Source organism: Brassica oleracea, chromosome C3, assembly GCF_000695525.1.
Source record: "Brassica oleracea var. oleracea cultivar TO1000 chromosome C3, BOL, whole genome shotgun sequence".
In the NCBI taxonomy this organism is placed as follows: domain Eukaryota; kingdom Viridiplantae; phylum Streptophyta; class Magnoliopsida; order Brassicales; family Brassicaceae; genus Brassica; species Brassica oleracea.
In genome coordinates, this window is record NC_027750.1 from 713,844 (window position 1) to 737,017 (window position 23,174).

At 34.8% G+C, this 23,174-nt stretch overlaps 2 protein-coding genes and 3 non-coding genes across 7 annotated transcripts; 2 read left to right on the top strand and 3 right to left on the bottom strand.

Moving 5' to 3' along the window:
* Positions 1-3,339: 3,339 nt before the first annotated feature.
* Positions 3,340-3,419, bottom strand: TRNAL-AAG. Its single transcript has one exon. It is a non-coding gene; the product is annotated as a tRNA-Leu (tRNA).
* Positions 3,420-3,583: 164 nt separating this feature from the next.
* On the bottom strand, positions 3,584-9,041 carry LOC106335529 (serine/threonine-protein kinase CTR1). 2 transcript variants are annotated; one of them, XM_013774074.1, is made up of 16 exons: positions 8,489-9,038; positions 8,121-8,265; positions 7,395-7,696; positions 7,158-7,299; positions 6,858-6,961; positions 6,512-6,717; positions 5,907-6,170; positions 5,677-5,717; positions 5,454-5,522; positions 5,269-5,369; positions 5,094-5,178; positions 4,900-4,998; positions 4,635-4,703; positions 4,403-4,534; positions 4,218-4,312; positions 3,584-4,115 (listed from the first exon to the last, which is right to left on the bottom strand). In XM_013774074.1, exons 1-16 carry the CDS (start codon positions 8,920-8,922, stop codon positions 4,019-4,021), a joined length of 2,385 nt encoding a protein of 794 aa, XP_013629528.1. In that variant the 5' UTR covers positions 8,923-9,038; the 3' UTR covers positions 3,584-4,018. The 2 variants fall into 2 exon arrangements, with proteins under 2 accessions (XP_013629528.1, XP_013629529.1); XM_013774075.1 differs by lacking the exon at positions 8,121-8,265 and having other exon boundaries at positions 8,344-9,041.
* Positions 9,042-10,971: 1,930 nt separating this feature from the next.
* Positions 10,972-11,054, top strand: TRNAL-UAA. The gene has a single exon. It is a non-coding gene; the product is annotated as a tRNA-Leu (tRNA).
* A 184-nt stretch (positions 11,055-11,238) lies between these two features.
* LOC106328063 (glucomannan 4-beta-mannosyltransferase 9-like) lies at positions 11,239-16,968 on the bottom strand. Of its 2 annotated transcripts, XM_013766419.1 has the most exons (9): positions 16,241-16,968; positions 16,059-16,157; positions 15,730-15,982; positions 12,753-12,863; positions 12,530-12,666; positions 12,318-12,431; positions 11,967-12,166; positions 11,688-11,879; positions 11,239-11,593 (listed from the first exon to the last, which is right to left on the bottom strand). In XM_013766419.1, exons 1-9 carry the CDS (start codon positions 16,568-16,570, stop codon positions 11,431-11,433), a joined length of 1,599 nt encoding a protein of 532 aa, XP_013621873.1. In that variant the 5' UTR covers positions 16,571-16,968; the 3' UTR covers positions 11,239-11,430. The 2 variants fall into 2 exon arrangements, with proteins under 2 accessions (XP_013621873.1, XP_013621874.1); XM_013766420.1 differs by lacking the exon at positions 12,318-12,431.
* Positions 16,969-23,101: 6,133 nt separating this feature from the next.
* TRNAR-UCU lies at positions 23,102-23,174 on the top strand. The gene has a single exon. It is a non-coding gene; the product is annotated as a tRNA-Arg (tRNA).

The window sequence follows — 23,174 nt, forward strand, 5'->3', positions numbered from 1 at the left end:
TTTCTATCCGGGGTTGGACCAACTTTGCTGCTATGGTCTGGTTCATATCATTTTACTGATCGTTGTAACTTGGTTGAACTTTGGTCTAGCGTACTTAATCTAATTAATGTACGTACATAAATTGAGAAAAGAAAACATACTTTGAAGGACTTATCAAAAAAAAAAACATAATTTGAAGGTAGAGATGTACGTTTGGGGTAACCCTAGAGAGAGAGAGAGAGATAGATCAGTTATGAAGATGGAGACAGCAGGGAGGAAGAGTGGTGAAGTAAGCTCTGGTCGATTCAGTGTGTTGATGGTCAGAGAGAAAGTAACCATTTGCCTTTATCTCTCTCCATGATCTCACTCTTATCCTTTTGGCCCTATTCCCTATAGAGGACAGTGAGACACGAGCACGAGTCAATACAATCCTTGGTACGTACACATTATTGACAATGTTGATTAATTCTGAATTGTCTCTATTCTCATTTAAATGCTTGTTCAGTTTATGGGTTCCACACAAGACCATTCCTACTAGGCCTGAGACGGATCGGGTATCCGAGCAATTTTAAGGTATCCGGATCCGGATCCTTATCCGGCGGATCCATAATTTTACTATCCTTATCCGGATCCGGGGTTCTCGGATATCCGAGTGTCAGATATCCTTCTAAAAATTGTAATATCCGGCGGATATCCGGATCCAGATTTGATTCCATAAAAAATAAATAAAAAATAATATTAATATATATAAAATATTAAAAAAAAATTTAAAATAAAAAAAATAATGTTTTTAATTATTTCTATGTATAATATTACAAAATTTACATAAAATTTATATATACTATTATAAAAATAAAAATATATTAAATAAAATTAATTTTTATATATAAATATTACTATTTTTGAAATAGTTATTAATAAAACTTACGGATCCGGATATCCGGACTAAAAAATTAAGATATCTGGATCCAACATTTTACTATCCGGATCCGGATTCGACCCCTTCGGATATCAGGATTTTCGGATCGGATCCGGATCGAATCTCGGATCGAATCCGGATCTCGGATCGAATCCGGATCTCGGATAAAAGTCTCAGGCCTAATTCCTACTACTAGATTTGATAAGTCTTCTTGTCAAACTTTATTAAATGTTTAATTTGGATATAGATGTTGACACTTGAATAAGGAAAACATCGTAGTTATTTTGTGTCATTAATGCTGCATGTGTCATATATCTTGTGGCAATGTAGAGAATACGTCACGCAATCGTGTTCAGAAGTTCAATGTGTACTAATTCTTCAAAACAACCCATAGATTACAACCACTTAAAAATCATGCTAAATGTACAAATTTAAAGGAAATAAAAGTGTAGTGTTGGTATAATCTTTAAAAGTTTTGGTCTAAAATACGGAAAGTAACAAAAAAGGGGGATTGTAGACCTGAAGTTAATAAGACGAAGGAGTAAGACTTCTCGTAACATTCATTATCCATCACTAAACAATTATAACTGTTCTCATGACCCTATTTTACGTTCAGTCAGTCTGCTCTGCCATTGTCTCTCTATTGTGTCTACCCTACGACTAGACACATCATCCCCTCATTATATGAACTTTTTTTATGTTTCACTCATTAATTTAACACAAAAAATTCAACTTATTAGACGTTTCATATTTTGTCTTTCTTTAATTAGTTCAAACGTATATACTTTTCTGGTTAAGAATATACAAAGGGTATACTAAAAATAAAAAGAGAAAAACTTTATAATTTGCGAAAGTAATCTTCATACATGTATCTATAGAACGAGGAGCTATGAAAACATATGTTTTTTCTTTTTGAAAACATATGTTTTTTCTTTTTGAAAACATATGTTTTTTTTTTTTAAAACATATGTTAAAGGAAGGTAAAACCATAATTAAGAAACATTCCGAGGTTAAATATGCAAAAGAAGAGCAATAAGAGGGTGAAACCATAAATATGGAACAACCAAATAGCAAAATCATAATTATGAAACAAACCGAGGGCGGCAGACATGAAACAGTCAAAGGGTAAACTAGTAATATAAAATAGACAGAGGGTAAAACCATAAATATAAACTAGAGAGTATTTACAAATTATTAATCCGTTCTGAAATGCTCATAAACATGTTTTGAAGGGAAAAAAACATGTTTTAAAAGGTTTAGAAACAAGTTCTGAATAGTTGATAACTTGTTCTGATGGGCTCATAAACATATTCTGAGGGCTCATAAATATATTCTGAAGGTTTCCAAGCGGATTTTAAACCCGTCAGAAATGATTTCGAAAGGTTTCATAAATGATTTTTGAGCCCTTTGAAAACATGTTTATGAACCCTTTAAAAAATGTTTCTTAAGCTTTTTTGAAACTTCAAAAAAAGTTTTTTAGGGATTCTAAACCGTTTTCGAACATGAAACAGATTCTAAAATATGTTCTGAAGGGTTTAAAAATATTATATGAAGGGCTCGGAATCATGTTTTGTAAGGCTCTTAAACATGTTTTGAAGAGTTCAAAATTCCTTTCTAAAAGGTTCTAAAGTACTCATAAAATTTTTTTGAAGGCTCAAACGTTTTCTAAAAAGTGAAGAGTTCAAAATACTTTTCTGAAGGGTTCATATATGTTAATATGCTCAGTAAAAATATATGGTAAGTATTTGTCTGACCATATTTATATGTTAATATCGTTAGTCAGTATATCAGTATTCAAAAAATAAATTCAGTCACTATATTAGTATTCAATTTTTTTTAAAAAAAAAATTACTTTATTGGTTGATGAAGTAAATATGTTAGCATTTGTCTGAAATAAATATGTCAGTATTCTTTTTTTTTTGAAACTAATATGTCAGTATTCGTCTCACCATATTTATATGTTAGTATCGTTAGTTAGTTATGTCTCAAAATTTGATTTAGAGACAGTACAGTAATATGTAATAGCAATCGTAAGAAGTAAAATGCGAGAGGATCAACAAGTCAGAGGGTTCTTTGTTAAGGTGGTGGTAAGATTAAATACCGGTGTATTTGGATTTGAAACAAGACATTTGTCTTGCGTACAAAAGAGGTCGCGGCAACGGTGAACATAAAGAGGTGGCGGCAACGGTGAAGAGAATGGGCCTGTGGGCTTTATATAGTAAAAGGCAGCGATGGAGGAGAATAATCTGAGAGAATTGGAGTTTAACGAGAGGCCCCGTAGAAAATGACGCTTCGCCTATGACAATGTGATGTCGAAGTTGGAGGGAACCTTTAGGGGCCACTGTTAGTCCTTATAATATGGCTCGCTAAATCCACTTACATGTGACAACAATATGTAATCAACAAGAGCCCATATATGATGAAGAATTTCAAAAAGTAAATGTTCACAGTGGGGTTTGAACCCACGCCCTTCGGACCAGAACCTTAATCTGGCGCCTTAGACCAACTCGGCCATATCAACCTTTTATTTTACAGTACTGACTGCTTGAAAAATTGATAATCACAAAAGGATGAGGAAGATAAAAAAATGGTCGTCCTGGTGAACTTGGTTGGGGAAAACGAACGATCACACATTGAAGGTTTTTTTTCCTTTGGTACTGGTTTAAAGTGTAGAACAATCTCATGAGAATAAATAAATGTATATCCAATGAATCATATTGAGTTTCAAAACTCTTGACAGCAGCTACACAACTTTTTTTTGTTGGGACACTCTTAAAGAGTCTTAACTACTAGTTTAGCAGTTTTGATGTACAACAATGTAAGTAAAGAAACAGACATTACATGTGGGATCAAACAAAATACTACAACAAAACCTTGCTTGCTGGCCCCTGGGAGGAGGTAGATAACATAATATCCCTCACTGTTTCCATTACTACTTTTCAATTACTTTTTTTTTGTTTCCTCCCTGTGACAATAGTCATACAAGAGTTTGTATAGGATAAGAACGATAGCTCACAAGGCATGTACCTTACAGCTATCTTAACTAGTCCCCCTCCTGGGAAGCAAAAGAATGCTGAGAGTATATGTGCACATCATCAATGATTATGATCTGTTTGGACTTCACATATCCAAGCGATTAGGTGGAGGAACCGCTGATTTAATCAATGGTCTTAGCAAGTCCATTATTGTTGCAAATGATGGACGCTTCCACGGCTCACTGGCAATGATAAAAAAATAATAATATGCATAAACGATTCATGGGAGGAATCAATAAACGAATTTTCAGAAGAAAAAAAAAGAAAGATATTTTGTAACGTACTTAGTCCAACAAGTCTCGATTATGGCTGCAACTTGAGGGTTCAGATTCCGTGGGATCTCAAGCCGCTTATTCTTGAAACCAACCGCAGCTACAACCTATGGAGCCATTTTTTTGATTAATGACTTGCTGAAAACTTGCGACTGAGCGACTTTCAAATGCAAGATATCTTATGGAGTGGAAAGTACCTGAGCCGGATTTAAATTACCCCATGGTTGCTGCAACGTAGCAAGTTCCCACAAGATGACCCCGAAGCTGTACACGTCTGATTTCTCATTAGATTGCTCATCCCGCAGGACCTCTGGTGCCATCCACTCGGGCTGATAAATCAAAAGCCAATCAATTTATTTATCTTCTACTGAAACAAAATGGAGTAAAGTTGTTCAGCTTGTTATTTAGCGTCAAACAGACTGAACTTACGGTTCCAGCTGCCGTTTTTGACGAAAGAAACGTGCTGGCCTTTAACCTCGAGAGACCAAAATCACAAACCTGAAATTCCACGATAATAATGTTGTAAACGAGATATTAAGAAAATAGCTTGGGACTAATGCTTCCCTAGGTTACTGCCTTTTCAAAATGTCCCCAAAATGATTTAACATAAACATTTTAAGCTGAACTCGCAACAAGAATGACATATACTTAAAAAATCAAGACAATGGACAAAATAACTAATTCGTAATCAAACCTTGACTGTATATTTTTTGTCGACCAACAAGTTTGGAGATTTTAGATCTCTATGTACAATCGGAGGATTGCGATTATGAAGATAATTCATCCCTTTGGCCTGCAAGAGAGATATGACAAGAACGTTCGAGGAGGGATACACACCATAATCACAAGGTAATCAACTCAATTATAAAGAAAGGAGGTCAAATATACCACATCATATGCCATACTCAAGCGGCGTCTCTCATCCAATTGCTCCCTTGCTCCACTTTTATGCAAAAGTCTGTATAAACTTCCTCTGTTTCAAAGAGAGAAATGTATTAGCAATAGACTAGGCTAAAACTCTACACTCCGCGCACACAACCTTCAAAATCCAGGTGAACGGTACCTTGACAAATATTCTGTCACTATTGACAAATTTGGAGGTTGAGTGACCGCTCCCATGAAGAGAACTATATTAGGGTGGCGAAGGCGTTTCATTATTGCAACCTGACAGTGAATCAAGAGCATGAAAGGCATCAGTACACCAAGTTCGTTACCATAAAAAAAACGATAAAAATTTAAGTTGTGCACCTCTCTCAAGAACTCATTGACACGCTCAGCATGGAAGTCCTGCTCCATGAGAATTTTCACAGCAACATCCTGAAAGTGGTGGAGAACAATTATGCAATAATCAAAATAAGAATTCTTCTCGTGATAGTATTGGAAAATCCAGAGAGGAAGATATCTTTATGATATACACACTTTAACAGCCAAGAAAAATCAGTCATACAAAATTTAGAGAAAAAGTGTTTACCGAGCCATGCCACTCAGCACGGTGAACAGTACCGAAGGAACCTGAGAGAACATTAGCTCAAGTATAAGTGGAGGGATTAAGATAATCTTGAACTCTCGGAGAAAAAAGTAATCTCTAAACGGGAAGCACTTTTCTTATTTTGTTTGCGAACGGATCCCAAAGCAAATCCACTTACAGAAGAACTTTTCGTTCATTAACTAAATCACTGCTTTTGGGGATAAAAATAATACCTGCTCCAATCCTCTCTTTTATATTAAGATCACACCATGGGATGTCCATATCATCACCATCAAGTCCAAGTTCCCTATTTGCCCTGTTCGGAAACGGCTGATTGGTTGGTGGGGCACTTATAGGTACTGCTTCTTGGAGTTGACTTGACGCACGTATCATGTTCTGTGGAGGCATATTAGCACTGGGAGGAAAAGACCCACCCCCATTTTCTGCCATAACGTCATTTTCTCCACCCCTATGAAACATTGAGAATCCCATATCATCTACAAAAATTCAAACAAATAGATATAAGAAATCAGAGTCCAGAAGACAAATTATTCACAAAAATGCATCAGAAATTATATGCTAACAGCACTCTAAAGAGTTAAACTCCACTACAAGATCTAATTCCAAAGCAAAGCACTCACCAATACAACCAAACTCATTACAAACAAACGAGACAAGAAAACAAACTATGGAATCATTCTAAGATTGGTACCTTCAGATATCAAAAGACGTAATCAAGAAATACCCTAAATGAAGAGAGATTCCACTTATAGAGAAACACAAAATGAGATGTAAGCATGCAAATGGTAAAAATACTGTTCATGTTTATTTTTCTAACCTGATGCAGGATCGAAAACAAGATTCAGAGATTGACTGTCGGTGAAGTATTGTTTGGCTAGTGACCTATAATCGACAGCGGGTTCAACTGGCCTGGGTCGCGGAAACCGCAAAGGTGACGAAATTGAGATAGTTGAGAGACCATTTAGCAAGGAATCGGGCTCCCACAAGTGACCTGGCTTTCCGACTAAATCAACCAGATACTCCCTGAAACCAAAACAATATTTTTCCACATTAGAACCTAATGAGAAACGTTTGATGCCATAACTGTTCTAACAGAAACAAAAAGCATAAGCAAAAAGGTAAAAACGTAAAAAAGGCACAAGAGAAATCACTTGGACACGTACCTATCAAGCCCAAACCTGACAAGGCAAGATGCAGCATCGTCTCTATCACAATACTTGCACCCTTTTGCAATTCGACAGGGTAAATCAATTATGTCAGCCAGCACCTGCATGTACCAAATGCAGAGATTAACACTTCAAAGAAAAAAACAACAAAAGGGATAAAATAACATACGAAATAAATACCACTAGTTTTCTAGCCAATAACACCACAAATTGATGAAGCAGGATAATTTATATGATCATTCGAAAAGATATGCCTAAAGTATTATGGCCATAGATAGCATCGAGTTGGGATCTCACTTTGAAGAGTAAAGCTCGATGTCTGCATAGTCCAACAGAGAGGCTACCTATAGGAACCACCACTTTAAAGCATTCTTTTAGACCATTAATGCACTCCTTCCACATGGGAACCAACTCATCTTCCCCCATGACAACTGGACCTCTGAAGGAGGTGAGAATTACAGATTAACCGACAACATAATAAGTCAAGAGAAAGAAATAAAACTATTACTTCAAAAGGATTGTGCGAGTACAAACCCCATACGGTTGCAGATAAGTTTTGCCAGCTGATCAACAACCTCTTTTGTGGTTATGCAGCTACAAGATATGTCGTGGACTCTATTGTGAAGTTCCTTGAAGGCTGGATCACTTCGCCGATCGACTAAGATAGCTTCGAGCGAAGAGTCAACACCGGAGTCAACAGCTCTCAGTGATCCAATCGAAGGAATGCGGCCACTTTCATGTAGATCAATGCACAAGGTCCAAATATACGGATCCAGACCATCAATCATATAAAACCCATCAGGAACTTTATCATAGTACGATAAGCATCCATTGACCTGATGCAGTACACAAAACAGTTATACTATGCAATGCGTCTAAAACATTATATCCCATCTCTTACTAATCTTTTTTTTCACTATCAGCCAACTCAGGAACTGTTCAAAGCAGCCCTGTTCGTTTAACAATCGCGCGATCTACAACATGAGACATGCCACCAATCGCAGGTTGTTATTCTCTTGAGACTAGTTGCAGCTTGTCATTCGTCTTGCGACTTGTCTCAGGTTGCAGGTTGTTATTCGTCTTGCGACAACGAACATGATTTTAAAATGATTTTAGCCGTAGTGGCAGATCACAGGTCGCGCGATATGTATATTAGTCGCAGGTCGCACGACATATAAATGCCTTAATAAACCAAGATTGAACAATTTTGTAAACCAAGATTGAACAATTTTGTAAACCAAGATGCAATTAAACGAGTACCCAGAAGCGATGTGAAACGGTTTCAGCAGAACTAGGCGAAGTCCTTAAAGCAGATTCATCAGGCACAGGATCCAGAAAGTTCGGATCGTCAGCGCAAGTAGCCTCAGAGGAAAGCCGCAACGCCAAAGCAAGCTGCAGCTGATAACTCTCTAAACCAAGATTGAACAATTTTGTAAACCAAGATTGAACAATTTTGTAAACCAAGATGCAATTAAACGAGTACCCAGAAGCGATGTGAAACGGTTTCAGCTGAACTCGGCGAAGTACGCAAAGCAGACTCGTCCGGTACAGGATCCAGAAAGTTCGGATCGTCAGCGCAAGTAGCCTCCGAGGAAAGCCTCAACGCCAACGCAAGCTGCAGCTGATAACTCTCCTCCGTCTGCTGCGCCCAGCTCTTCCCAGAAGCCGAACCCCCAGCCTCCCCCGCCGCCATCTGAATCCTCAAATCTCCTCCACCGCCGCCGCCGAACCCCACATCTAGAGGAAACCCCGCAGATTCGATCTCGCTACTCCCCGCCGCAGCAGGCACGTAGTAATCCCCGGATAACGAGCTCTCGCCGAAGCTGCTCCCGCTCGACTGCCTCTGCAGCCCGAGAGGGGAAGCGTACGTGTTCCCAGCGCCGCGATTCGGATCCCAATCGAATCCGCCCTTGGATTTCCCGTTGCTCCCGCCGCCGCTCCGGTTCTCGCTGGAGAAGGAGTCATAGTGAGGGGGAGGAGCTCCGGTGACGGAGACGGAGACCTGATCGTCGGGGAATTGGCTGAGGAGAGTGTAGTTGGATCTTCTACCGAGCATTTCCATTCGCGATCTAGAGATGAGATCTCAGAACCCTAGGAAACCGCCATTGTTGGGCGAGAGCTAGCTAGCCACTTGTTTCTCCTCTCTCTCCTCTCTCTCCTCTCTAGTTTTTCATTTTTTCACCTTTTAAAAACTCCCTTTGAGTTATATCAGAGGAAACTGTTGGTTGCGCTTCTGTTGATAGTTTGTTGATATTCCTCTTATGTACCTCTCTTTTGTGAAATTTCTGATTTTTTTAATTAATTATTTTAAATTTTATGTATTTTAACCTAATTTAATTAATTTTCTGATTTTTTATTTAGATTCTAATTTTTTTTATTTTTTTAAACACTGAAACATTATATTCAAAAGAGAACCATATTACACAAGAACAGAAATTAAACAGAGGATAAATCACAACATCAGAACCAAAGCCGACGAGTTTATACAAACCCTCGGAGTCCAAAGCCAGTGGTTAAACTGACTCCCAGAGTCCAAAGCCAGTGGTTAAAGAACTATCCCTGGAAAATTAATACATGTCGATTGAGAGCTAAAAATCGTAAAGATAAAGCTAGCTAACATAGATGAACATAATGACGGAAATTCCATAGCAGCAAGACACCTCAAACTCCAAGTGGCTCTTTGATGATAAGAACACGAATCAGATACTTTCCATAGTGAATAGCGCAGACGGATTATGGACCAAAGCTTCAAAGTTTGGGGAACAGAACAAATAGTTCCATTAAAACACCCAGAACTGACGGAGTCGAACATAAGACAAAGAACCGATGAAATCAAGCATGCGACAAGTCTGCGTCAAGGAGAAGCAAGATAGAACGAGGCTTCGATCAGACCTCTTGGTTGAAGACAGGAAGCGTATCACCTCACACCGGCCGAAGACAATCTTTAGAATCAAGACGGAAGAAGGATCGAGACAGAGTGAAGCTAAAGAGACCATCAAGGAGAAGAAGGAACATGCAAATGTAGAGATGAACCACCATACCGTTAATCAAATAGATCTGAAAACTATATCACAAATCTAGCCAAATTCAGATCCGATCTAACCCAGAACAGGATCTATAGATTAACAACTCCGAATCGACATGCAACAACATAGAACGAAGATTTAGGAAAAATAGAGAAGAGAAACTCCGACACCGGCGCTAAAGGAGCCGCTGGAGTCGGTGATCGGAGAAAATGGTTAAGAGTTCTTAGAGAGAAGGCGAAGGATTTTAGAGAACTTTTTTTTTTCTCTTACGCTTGTTTAGATGCCAGGAGTGTTATTAGTTTGAAGGTATATTATGGAAATATAAAGTCTGAAGGTTTATTAGATTCTAAATTTTTATTTAATTTACTGAAATTTTTGTTTACTTTTCTGATTTTTCTTTAGTTTCTATTTTTTATTTATTAAATAATTATTAAAAATGACAAACAAATTACTTAGACTGAAAGTTTTTAATAATACAAACGTTATTTTGAAGGTTAAAAGTGATGGCCAAAAAATTTGAAAATAACATACTTTTAAAATTTCTATGCGATTTTCTTCAAATATTTATATAAATTTTTTTTGTCCAGAGAAATAATGAATTTGGTTTTACCAATTCGTTTTTTTTTCTACCGATCAGGGCTAGTTTGAGAAGTTATGTAAATGGAGAATAATACTTTTTAATTATCTATAAATTATATTCTTTGCTTAAATTTATTTTACTTTACGTGATCTTTGTTGCAAACAAAGAGAAGGTAATATTCTATACCTTTTTGACCAAAATAATATCCTACTCAAACAATTAATTTGGTATTGATTTTCTTGGTGGAATGCCACTGTAGTTGTGATATATAAGGAAATAAAATAAAATAAACCTAAGTAGTGCTAATATGGATATATACATAATACTAAATTACTAAGTCTTCTGGAGGCCTTTCTGATGAAAACATGCCTTCTGAGATTTTAAGATAGTAGCCCAAAAGCGATCAATCAAATGTAGTAGCCCTATGGGCTCGGAGAAAGGGCCTGGTATAATTATTTGGTTCATTAAATATTAATAGTTACTATAAGAATAAGGGTATCAACAAGCAGGTTTGCCCGAGTGGTTAAGGGGGAAGACTTAAGTTCTTCTGCACATAAGTGCGCGTGGGTTCAAACCCCACAGCCTGCATCTTTTTTTTTTGTTAGTGTACATTACATGTCCAATGAAAAAGAGAGTGCAAAGATCATTTGTCTACAGATTGGTTTGCTCTGATCCTCCGGTTGAAACCTTTGTATCAAAACTAGGTCTACCGCGTCCATATATTCATATAATATGATGATTTCAATACAAAGAAAATGGAATCAAAATATTATCTGCCTTGCCATAAACCAATACTCTATTGCTTTTGAGAAATCTGAAAGTATTCTTATCTTCGAACACTACACACCATCATCAATTCTCTCTATTCACACCAACAAGAATTTTAAAAAGAGAAGCCAAATGAGAAAAAAAAAAGAAAGGAGTAAATCATCCTCTTATTCTCGAGAAAACTCCTTTTTTCCCTTCAAGAGTTAGGCACAATCGTCCCAATTTGCCCTAATCCCGCAATGAAGAAAGCGATTGCTTGCGCGAAAAGGTATAGGTAATAATGATTCTTCCCAAAGAACACGTCATAGCATCCCACAAAGAACAAATACATTCCTACGCCGAGTTCCAACACATGAATCCTGCCAAAAGACACCAAGAAAACAATATTAGAATGAAACAAAACTGCAATAAATTTAAGTATTCGGTTTGATTTTAAATGGGAGAATTTTTTACCTATCTCCGAATCTAAAACGAAGCTTCTTTGGAGTCTTGTTTGCTGATTTAGCCTTAAGATCTCCTAGCTTCTCAGTAACAATCCACTCGTTAACTCTACCACCTTCAAGTAAACCAGTGAAGGTAGCTTTTGTTCTATGAAGAGACATCACATTCTCGAACAGAATCCAAAACACCATAAGATGCAATGACCTATAAATAAGACATATGTAAGCAACAATTTGAGGCCAAATGAGACGTCACTTGAGCAGCAAGAAACTCTTGGAATATTATTTTTACCTTGGTGTACCGACAGCGTTTAGCAGAGTAATGATGGAAGGAATGTAAACCGCTCCCCATTTCGGTACGGTTACTTCCGGTACAAGAACCGTAGCCGGTAAGATCACACAATAAAAGATGAAGGTAACAATGTGTGCCACGATCTTTCTCACCACGAAGAAGCTATATATGACATGAACTTTCTTCCATAATGTCACGTTCTGCCAATAAGAAGACCGAAGTTTTTAGCTCAGGGAACATGAGAAGGCTTTATATGTTTAATTAGTAGTTTGAACCTTATTAACCATGTAAGTTCCGGTTAAATAACCGGTTCGATTTAGTGTGGAGGGATACATAAAGAGTTAAAAAAACCTTGTTGGTCATGATTTCGAATGCCATTTTCCTGAAAAGATTTGCTGGACCACATGACCACCTATGTTGTTGATACCTATAAGCCTTGAATGTACTTGGCAACTCGTTTTTAACCTAATTTTTTTTTAAACCATATATATCAATTAAACTGCTTACTCAGCCACTAATTGACACATATACACATTGTTAGACAGTAATATATATATATATACCTTCAAGGAGCCAAGGTACAAAAATTTCCAACCCTTGAGACTAGCTCGAACGGCCAAATCCATATCTTCCACGGTCGTTCTATCTTTCCAACCACCAGCTTCGCTTAATGCCGATATTCTCCATATTCCCGCAGTTCCTAAAATTGTTATAACCAAATATTATATATGAAATTGTAATAAGTTAAAGACATACAAAAAAATTAATGAAGGTAAAATAAACTACCGTTGAAACCGAAGAAGGCGTAAGTAGAAGAACCAACTTCTTGTTCGACCGTAAAATGATAATCCAAAGACATTTCTTGCATCCTTGTCATCAAACATTCATCCGAATTCACTGCCATATTAGAAAATTAGAGTTGAATAATGTAATTTTAATAAATAAGTATATGCATAGCAAACATAAATTAATGTGGCATTGATGAAGACATTAAAAACAAGTTGGTGACATTAAAATCAATGTTTTCAATGATCAAATCTTAGGGGGGTTATTGGGCAAAGAATTCTAGAGGAATTATTAAATTTTGAGATTTCATTGTTATTGGTTTGTGAACTTTTAAAATCTAAATAGAATCCATTGTTATTGGGGTGATGATTTTTAAATTCCACTCAAAATCCTTTGTTATTGGAAAAGTTTAGTTTTCATTGATTTTAAGATTCTATTAAAATCTATTGTTATTGGGATGTAAATTTTCTTTGTTTTTACTCATAGTACTAAACTTTGAGAATATCATCTATACCCATAAGATTTTTGAAATCAATGTAATAAAATACACTCACATACAAAAACTCAAATTGAAGAATGAAATAATATACAAATCACAACTTTAACATAATACAATTCACAACTTAAAAAATAGAAAAAATATTAAAAATTTAAAATAAAAATTGTAAAAATAGTTTTAAAAAGCACTTTCTAATTTTTTAAAAAAACATTTCAAAAATAATAATTCAATTTTTTTTACAAAAATTCAAATTTAAAACATATATTTTGGTCATTTTATTTTTTGAGATCTTTTTGTGACAAAAACTTTTTTAAAAGTTGTTTAAGAATTGCCTTAATTAAAATGATTTTCTTTCCTTTTTTTTCTACCACCATTAATTTCTTACTTTAAAAGTTAATAAAAATCAATAGAATTCTATACACAAGTAATGAAAATCTATGTAAAAGTATTTGATAAAATTTGTTAAATCTAGTTAACTTATAAAATCTTCTCAACTATTAAAATCATAAAATTCTACAGAAATTCATGTTCCAATAACCCCCCTTAGACGGCTCAGAACTACAATTAGATTTCAACATTAATTTTGTCAATTTAGCTCACATGATCTATACTACTATATTTTAGTATAGTATTTGTTCTTGTCCACAAGTATAACTAATCAAATAAAATAAAACTGGTTTCAATAATTGGTCGTATCAGGTTTGCAATTAAGAAAATACCAAAAAACAAAGTCTACTTAAAAAAAAAAGTGAGTGGTGAGAATGAGAGTGAGAGAGACTAATAAAACTGGTTTCAATAATTGGTCGTATCAGATTTTACTATATCACAAAACAAGCCCCATTCACTTACCCTTTCCATTAGAGCATCATTATTTGGGGTTTTTAAATTTTTTAATTTATTTATTTTTTAGAATTTAGAAAAGAAAAAAATTTAAAACGAACTAATCGAGAATCATCACGTGTCAGTGGGATCCGCGAACAGTGTAAAAAAACCTTTAAGTACTGACTACTATTTGGTAGTTTTGGTAACCAATTTCTTAAAAAAAAATGAATTTTATGCGTAGCCCACACGCTAAGAATACACGCTAAAAATCCCTCTGGTATTCTAGGATAAAAATTCTCTTATGTTCTCTGCACTCATTATGGGACACGACGACGAGGCCAGTGAAGCAACACCACTAAATCTACTCTCTAATTTGATCATAAAACATATTTATTGTTGTTGGTTTTCTGAATTTTAATATGTCGAGTTGTCAACTAATGTTTGGTTGCTGCAAAAATTAAGAAATTAACGAAGAAAATCAGCTTCTTGTTCGAAGAAAATACTTCAAAAACTGTGTTAAATACTATATGTGTGGCAGCTTTTTGGAAAATCTATTTTTACTAACTCTCGCAGACATACCAAATACAAAGGACAAAAAACATTAAATATGGCAGTAGTTAGAAAGTGATTTTCCCTTATTATATGCTTCCTAGATCATTTAAAGTATGAATAATAGCTAATAAAAGTATTTGTAATTTCTAGTTGAAGAAAGTGGTTCCACGTTTTAAAGCTAAAGCACAAAGTAATGACGAACATAATCGATATCTCAACATCAAGATCCGCTATGTAGGTCTATAATTGGGACCTAGCAATAAAACACCCACCGACACTTCTGTTTTTTTTTTTTTTTTTGATTAACCTGGAGGGATCTCAACCCCCAGGGGACTAACCCCTCGGCGCGAGGCAGCCCATTTGTTACTATGGGAATTAGATACCCAATTGCCTGGCCAAACACCTGGGCGTATCTGAGGGGGAGGATCGAACCCGCGGCCCTTAGGACCAACGAGCTCGCCTCGCGCCATTCGACCACAAGCGCTTGGTTCACCGACACTTCTGTTAGTGTAATTAAAACTTTCTTTATGCGAACATAATTTTATTTATTAAATAATTTAAACCTCATAATCATATCATGTGTTATTGTTTTATGGTGTTTTATAGATCATGTGTTATTGTTTTATGGTGTTTTATAGCACGTACCTAAGTTCTGACAAGGTTTCACTTATATTTAAATCTAATAGGTATTAGTTTAATTCGAACCGTCTCCACAGTAGTCTTCCATTGAAAATGTCATCAATTCACAATAAACAAAAAGGAAGAACATCAACACACATAGTATAACATAAGTATATCTAAATTAACTAATGTGCATTGATCACATGATTTTGTAATTATTATTACTATCCGATTTGAGTATAATTGCAAAAGGTTGTACAATTTAAAGTACTTAGCCTAAAAAGGGAGTAGTAATTGAGATAAAAAAAAAAAGAATATCAAACCCGTCTCTAACTTTCTAACTAAGCAGTGATCAGTGATTATTAGCCCTTATCAATCACGTGACAAACAAACTAATTGGCCTAAAACAACTGAAATCAAAACTATGTATCTCGAAATAAAAGAAAATTTTCAAATAATAACCAGAATTTTTTTAAAAATTACCGAATTTCCAGCGAGCTTGAACTAAAGCAAGCTTGGGGTTATGGAGGAGGAACGGTACGGTTCTCCAGAGATAATCCGGTTCAGGCTGAAAATCAGCGTCGAAGATTGCAACGTAATCACAGCTTTTGACGTAACTCTTCTTCATACCTTCTTTCAAAGCTCCAGCTTTGTACCCGTTTCTGTTATCTCTGATCTCATACTTTATGTTTATTCCTTTACTCGCCCATCTGCTACACTCCTTCTCCACTAGATCCTGCCCAAACATCAAGAACAAGAATAAGCTTGTAACTCTTCGAAAAATTATATCTTTGTGAAAAAAAGAAGCTTACTTTGATCGCTGGATCAGTGGAATCATCAAGAACTTGAATAACGATTCTATCAGACGGCCATGAGAGCCCACAAGCAGCTCCAATAGACAGCTGATAAACCTACATTGACAACATTTAAAGAATTAAATTACAACATACCAAACTCTAAAAAACAAAACAGAGTTTTGATTAGTTGATGGTACCTCTCGTTCGTTGTACATTGGGATTTGGACAAGAACCATAGGATAAACAGAGTTACCATGCTCGATGTCGTCTTTCATTGGTTCCCATTTGAAACGTTTCTCTGGCTTCCGACCAAAGAGTTTAACAAGAGAGATTACTATTCCCATGTAAACCCTTTCGACGAAAAGCATCACCGACATTGTTAAGCAGATGTAAACTCCGAGCCTAAGGACTGGGACGATCAATGGAGCTCGAATCTGATCCAATATCATTGACATTTGCATTGTGATGTCGTCTCTGTATCCCATGAACGAGTCCGGAATCACCGCCGACGAATCTCCCAGCTCCATTTCTTCTTACTCCGACGACAGAAAGAGAAAAACAGAGGAGGAAGCAAGAACCCTAGAATATATGTGATCCTTGTGAAACACGCAAGAAGGTGCAATGTGATTCTTTAAAGAAGTTTCTTTTGGCGTAAAGAAATCAAAGAGGACGGAACAGAGAGACAAAGTTTTTTTTCCGGCAAGGTGAAAAATCTCTGTCTTCTCTGCCTGAAAACACTCAGATTGTCGGGAACAAAGAGAATTAAACTTTTTAACTTTTGTTTTTTGGGTTTGTTTTTTAATGTTTATATGGTTTGGTAAGGGAGGAAAGTTAATAATAACGAAAGGTGGAGAAGGAGAAGATGATTCTTGGGAAGAAAGAAAGAAGAGAGGAGAGAGATCTATAAACGGAAACAGAGAGAAGAGTGTGTGTGTGAGACATAAACAGAGATGAATGTCTTTATATAAAGCCTCTGCCTTTGTATTGTTTTAGAATAATCATTTTCATTTTCTCTTTTGGTTTTACTTTATTTTATTTTACAGTATGTATTTGTTATTATATATAAATTATTTTTTTGCTCCATCAACCATAAACTTGCTTTATCTATATAAGTAATAGTTAACATTGTTGAACATCAAAATCATTATTTAAGCTAAAATTAAAACATCACAAAACATAAATGATGCCCGGGATGGGAGTTTATCGAATTGTTATTTGTAATATTATTTTTGTTTTTGTGCTTTATTGTTAGTTTTTAACTTTTTATACGACTTTTATTTTTTTCTCCAGTTGACATTACCAAAATGTAATTGACTAATAACTGTTTTTTTTTCTTGACCTCGTTTGTATACTGTTATTAAACACAACATTTTGGATGTTTATATACATAGGTCAAAAGAGTTCGGTAGATGTCATAGTTGGAAATTTAGTAGTTTAGAACTAGCAATTAAAGGCCAAATAACATTTTGTGTGAGGTTCAATACAAAATGAAGAAATAATGCATGGTGCACACCAATGTTCTACAAATCACATAACTTGTATAACCAGTTTATTCTAATAGGAAAGTGATTGTATTTATTCTTTTCTCGAGGAAACAATATCTCGTATTGTTGTCCTCCTCTCGTTAAAGTATAACGTAAAACTCACGATTGTAGAATGATCAATTCTATAGTACAAGTATTGAAATCAATCAATCATGCAGTGGTCCATATATAGAGGAACAGATATAGGAGTCCCAGTTTTGTCTGTGAAGTCCTAAGCTGTTATATGTAACAATATTATATGTGTGTTGGTCGAATAAGTAACAAATATTGTATATACATTTACACTCTTTTAACGAATCAATAAGAAAAAGAAACAATGTTAATTATGAAAGAGCTCGCCAACTTTAATTTGGATTATGATCTATAATTGATAGTATTGGTTTTGTAGTACGTCAGTTTTTTTTCTTGGACAGCTTGTAGTAGGTTAGTTATTGTTTTAGAAAATATCTGATAATAATGAACAACAATTCAAAACTGAAAAGAAAATATGTTGCTAACCAATAAAAATTGACCAAAAGCTCCAGAGTTGATAAAGAATACTCAAAGCACATTTGTTTTATTGTTAATTGGCGATGATGCCGCTTCATCTAGCACCGACGGTACCATTTTGTTTGTATACATACATCATCAGTTTTAATAGCTATCATAAATAAACAAATAAAACATTGACTAAACATTTTAGTAAACGAAAAAGTCAATTCTTTCATAAACTTCGACGCACGTTCCATCTTTGTTTATCAATCATTTTTACTACATGAACTTAATGTTACTAGATGGATCTCGTTCTAAAAAAAAAGGTAGATGGATCTCGATTGTTTTCAGACGGTAGTAAGATGGAACACACAGCTGGAAAGAAAGGACTGCCCAATAGCCGACGTTGACTGTTACCTATTTAGAACGTAGATGGGCATTAGTATTTTTTTTGTAGTTATCTTGCATTACTCTATGTAGTTCTTTACTACGAGACTCTATGTCGTTATGAAATTTTAAAACACAATAAATAAAAACGTATTTATTCAAAACTTTTGAAAACGTGAACTTGACATCTACGATGGAATGCAAAATAGTTTGTGGATCAAAGACTTGTATTTCCTAGTCATCACGGCAACAAACATTTCACTTCACGAGGATACTTTATTTGGAATGATTCATTTTCGGACCGTCCAGTTCCAAAACATATACTCCCTCAGTTCTAGAGTATTCACGATTATTAAGAATTTAATAAATCTTTATAATTTAATTTTTATTTTTATTTTATTATACACTTTTCAATAATTTTCCACCAATGAAATTTAATCAATTCAAATATTCCCAATTAATGTTCTTTAAAAGTATAAAAAAATATCTTAACAATATAGAAAATTTATCTTTGTGGAACAAGAAAAAAATCTAAAAAATCTTAGTTTCGGGAACGGAAAAAGTATTAAAAAGATCAAATAATTTAGAAGCTTTTACCTTTTTTTTTTGGGTTCGTGCTTCTGATAGGGTACTTCGTGTTATAATCAGTTATTAAGTCGGTAGATTGACAAATTAAAGTCTGTACTTAGTTGGCATGTCATGTGAGAACACATACCGAGATAATAATCCAGCATATATACATGAGTTTATTTATATTATCACAAACTCATGTATATTTTTTTTAGTTTAAAAAAAATATATACATGAGTTTGTGATAATCTAAACAAACTTGAGTGTTACACAATTACTAAAATCATATAAATTCTTATGTCTTCACCAATATTCTTACAAATATTCACTATTAGAATATAACTTTTGTACGTGACATAACTCATATATTGCTTTTTAGCAATTTGTTAATTTGAATTGCATATATGCCATTTTTAAAATAAAAAATATTACAGTTGGCTTTTGATTTCTTGGAATGTGAAACAAGTATGTATGATTATATCTCTATATTATTATGGTAACTTAAACAATAATAAAAATTGTGGTCTGAGGTATAATAATGATAATACAAATAAATGAATAAAATAAATAATTGGAGAAATAAAATAGCACTACATATGTAGTTGCATGCAGCAAGGAAGTAACATGCAGTGCCATGCAAGTAAACATAATATAAAGGGACCAAATACCACATGGGTTCTTACAATTGAACTTTGCTTCTTTCACTCACAGTTATCACTATTCGTTTCATCTTTCATCATTTTAAATAATTCTGAATCTTCAATTTTTATATCAATAAGTTACGTGTCTATTGAACTAAATCAAACATACAGCTAACTATATGTGATTTTCTCAGTAAATAGCTAGAGACACATAATCCTATTCTGAAAACTGATGATAATGTATACACTTTATTAGACAAAAAAAATGTATACGATTTTTATACAGAAAACTAGATAGATTCTATGAATTTCAACTGTAAAAGGGAAATAAAACCAACTGGATTGTATGAATTTATAAAACATTTTTATTGGTTTTTGGGTTTTGAAATTTTAAAAGATTGAAATATCTCGAAGAAGGTTAGGAATGTATCTATTTGTAAATGTTCCTACTCATAAAATATGTGATCGACCTTGTTGCTCTCTACCCCCATGAACAAAACATTTACAAATAGAATGTTGCTACAATGTTTGTTTGATTTTCAAAGGAAAAGGTTGTACATTTATTTTATAATTAGTCTTTCAAAAAGAAAAATGGGTATATATGTTACTTTAGCCATGATAACTATATTGTACTAAATAAGCTATAATAATTATGATGAAGGCACTCAGGAAGGCTAGAGATTCGAAGCTCAAAAGTCTCCAAATACTTTCAGACTCCCAAGTCCTTGTTTTGGCCCTGTGCGAAGGGCGGGATATGAATGAGATCGCGGGTGTCCTCCAAGACATTAGAAACCTTGCCACTCTCTTCTGTCCAATCTCATTTACTTTTGTACCTCGACTAGAAAATTTGCAGGCTGATGCTTTAGCAAGCTCAGGTCTTGACCGTCTTCTTGTTGTAACTTGAACATCTTTATCTTTATAATGCAAGTAGTAGTTTGACAAAAAAAAATTATGATGAAAATATTCAAAGAATCAATCAAGTTTTGTAGAAAACATATCGAAGGAACTAAAAAATAACAACCGATGGGATATAGAATAATATCCCATCTACTTTGCCACTGAAACTCTCCTTCTCTCTATTTATTTTAGGGTGTTATTTCAACTTTTAATTGTCCTTTTTCAAAAAAAAAAAAAAACTTTTAATTGTCGGCATATATATTCTGTGTCTATATTATTACATTACGTATATGTTGATTTTGTAGAATGATTCTTTTAGTCTTCATCCCCTTTAAAAGCTATGAGGGGGTTGTTGAGCCTCCTAATTAAATGTTTAATGGCTATACTTAATTAGCATAAAACCCGATCATTATGTCATTCATTATAATTGTTGTAGTTGCATGAAACTTGAAATAAACAAGTCACAAAAGAAAATCTTTAATGATATATTTAATCCTTTTTTAAAAGATTGCCCTTATATATTTTTACAATAAACAAGAACCATAAAGATTTTTTTTTCTTTTTTTCGATGATATAAAATTACTCTCTCTGTTCCTTAATATTACATATTCTAGAAAAAAAATTTGTTTTAAAAAGATCCATTTTTTACATTTTCAAGACATGTTTTATTAACTAATTGCAAATTTCAAAAAATTTAATTGCACTTACTGGATTGTTATTGGCTTAAAATTATGAAACAAAGATAAACACAAAAAAATATGCAAATTTAATGTGTTTTATTAAAATGTGTGAAAAATCTAGAATTTGTAACATTAAGAAACAGAGGGAGTATAAAGTAATTTTGAAAATACCCTATTTATGTTTGGGTGTGCTTGCATTACATAATACTTCCAGAAGCTATCACTGGATCTGGTTAAGGTTTAGGGTAATGCTTTTATTTTTTTTGTTCATCATTCCATTTTTGAGATTAGAAATTCTCTAAACCACTTACTTAATGTGTACAGTTTTGCTCCTATAAGGCGAAGGAGACACCACACCTCAGTCTTCGAGACCAGTTTTCATCGCTCTATTTCTCACCTACTTCCATGTTCCAATACTAATTTTGTTTTTAATATTTATATATACAACAGGAAAGTTCATAGGTTAAGTTTTTTTATATATAACTTTTAGGTGGATTATCATATATTAATTACTTTTACCTCTTTTGACGAAAGCATAGCCATCTTTAATATTCTATTAATTAGTTCTTCGTTCATTAATCGAACAATCATACTAATATCTTTTCAACCACGGTGTGGTGGGCTAGTGGTCTTGAGACAGTTTCCCCGCCAATACGGACCCGGCTTCGAAACCCCCTGTGGCCACCCGGACCCTCCCTGCTAATTCCTGGGGTGAAAATTACGTGGCTGCTGCGGATCTTGTGGGATTAGTCGGTTGACCTCGGTCGCCGGATCTCCACGGTTAACAAAAAAAAAATATATATCTTTTCATTTACAATATTTTACGTACATAAGCTGACTAGACTTAAGGTAGGCTGAAACAAAACTACGATGCTAGTTAATATCAGTTACGACGAATGTGAGTTCCAGATTAATCTGAAACGACAGATAAAGGCTCAACAGCAAGCAACATGGCACGTGGGAAGTTAAACTTGCTATCTAAGTTGATGATGTTAGTTGTTACCTTTGGAAGATCGTTTAATCAAGTAATGAATAATACTCGAGTTTATGAAATAATGGACCGACACTTGCACTAGACTCTTGAAACGTTTACGATTATTTTGCAAACGTAGACGCTAAAAGGAGAATCTTTATTCCATGTGAACCTCACATTCGCGTTTGTTACCGTATAGATACGTTGGAAGCGGTTATTCTAATTGGGCCAATGTTGGGCCTTATTGGCTCGAAAATAATTTACAAATACAGTGGCCTTACACGGACTCAAAGCAATACGACGTCTTGGCAGTAATCTACGGTGACTTCGGCGCCGTCGCTGGGTGGTGCTGAGGCGTGATGGAGCTTGGAGTGCTTGTACACAGATGATACAGAGCTTTAACCTACAGCGTCTCACCGTTCATTCACCTTGAAGTATGTTACAACTTACAAGTGCTCATTGATAAGATGCATATATAGTATATAGTCCACTCTAGTGTTTCAAAAAAAAAAAATAGTATATAGTCCACTCTTTCCCTCTTTTCTCTCAACATTTATGTTATGTTTTGATAGGTTATTACGTTGGATATTTCTCTCATATGGCGAAGGCAATGCAGCACGGGAATCCCTTATCGATTACACAGGTATCAACCAAACTAGAGCTCAAAGAAGCGATAATTAACTTGCTCCTGAGTAACCCTGAGATCTTGGAAGCGAATCAGAGAGCTTCTAAAGAGGCATATGAATCTCTATCGAGCTGCATTGTCTCTAGCATTTGGAATCTTCTCAGTCTCCATATCTTTACTAGGGAACTGAGTTGCTAGTGTTGGATAATTGACACTATAAGCAAAAGAGATTATGAGATAATATTTTATTTGCTTCAACCGTCAAGCAAAGCGCCCGTGGCCTAATGGATAAGGCGTTTGACTTCTAATCAAACGATTGTGGGTTCGAGTCCCACCGGGCGTG

Excerpts from the sequence above, each read along its gene's own strand:
- LOC106335529 (XM_013774075.1), bottom strand. The coding sequence starts at position 8,922 with ATGGAAATGCTCGGTAGAAGATCCAACTACACTCTCCTCAGCCAATTC. Across the intron at positions 5,523-5,676 it reads GTGCTGAGTGGCATGGCTCG|GATGTTGCTGTGAAAATTCT; the intron begins GTAAACACTTTT and ends CACCACTTTCAG. Across the intron at positions 4,704-4,899 it reads ACAAAAAATATACAGTCAAG|GTTTGTGATTTTGGTCTCTC; the intron begins GTTTGATTACGA and ends GTGGAATTTCAG.
- LOC106328063 (XM_013766419.1), bottom strand. The coding sequence starts at position 16,570 with ATGGAGCTGGGAGATTCGTCGGCGGTGATTCCGGACTCGTTCATGGGA. Across the intron at positions 16,158-16,240 it reads CAATGTACAACGAACGAGAG|GTTTATCAGCTGTCTATTGG; the intron begins GTACCATCAACT and ends TTGTCAATGTAG. Across the intron at positions 12,167-12,317 it reads TCGAAATCATGACCAACAAG|AACGTGACATTATGGAAGAA; the intron begins GTTTTTTTAACT and ends TCTTATTGGCAG.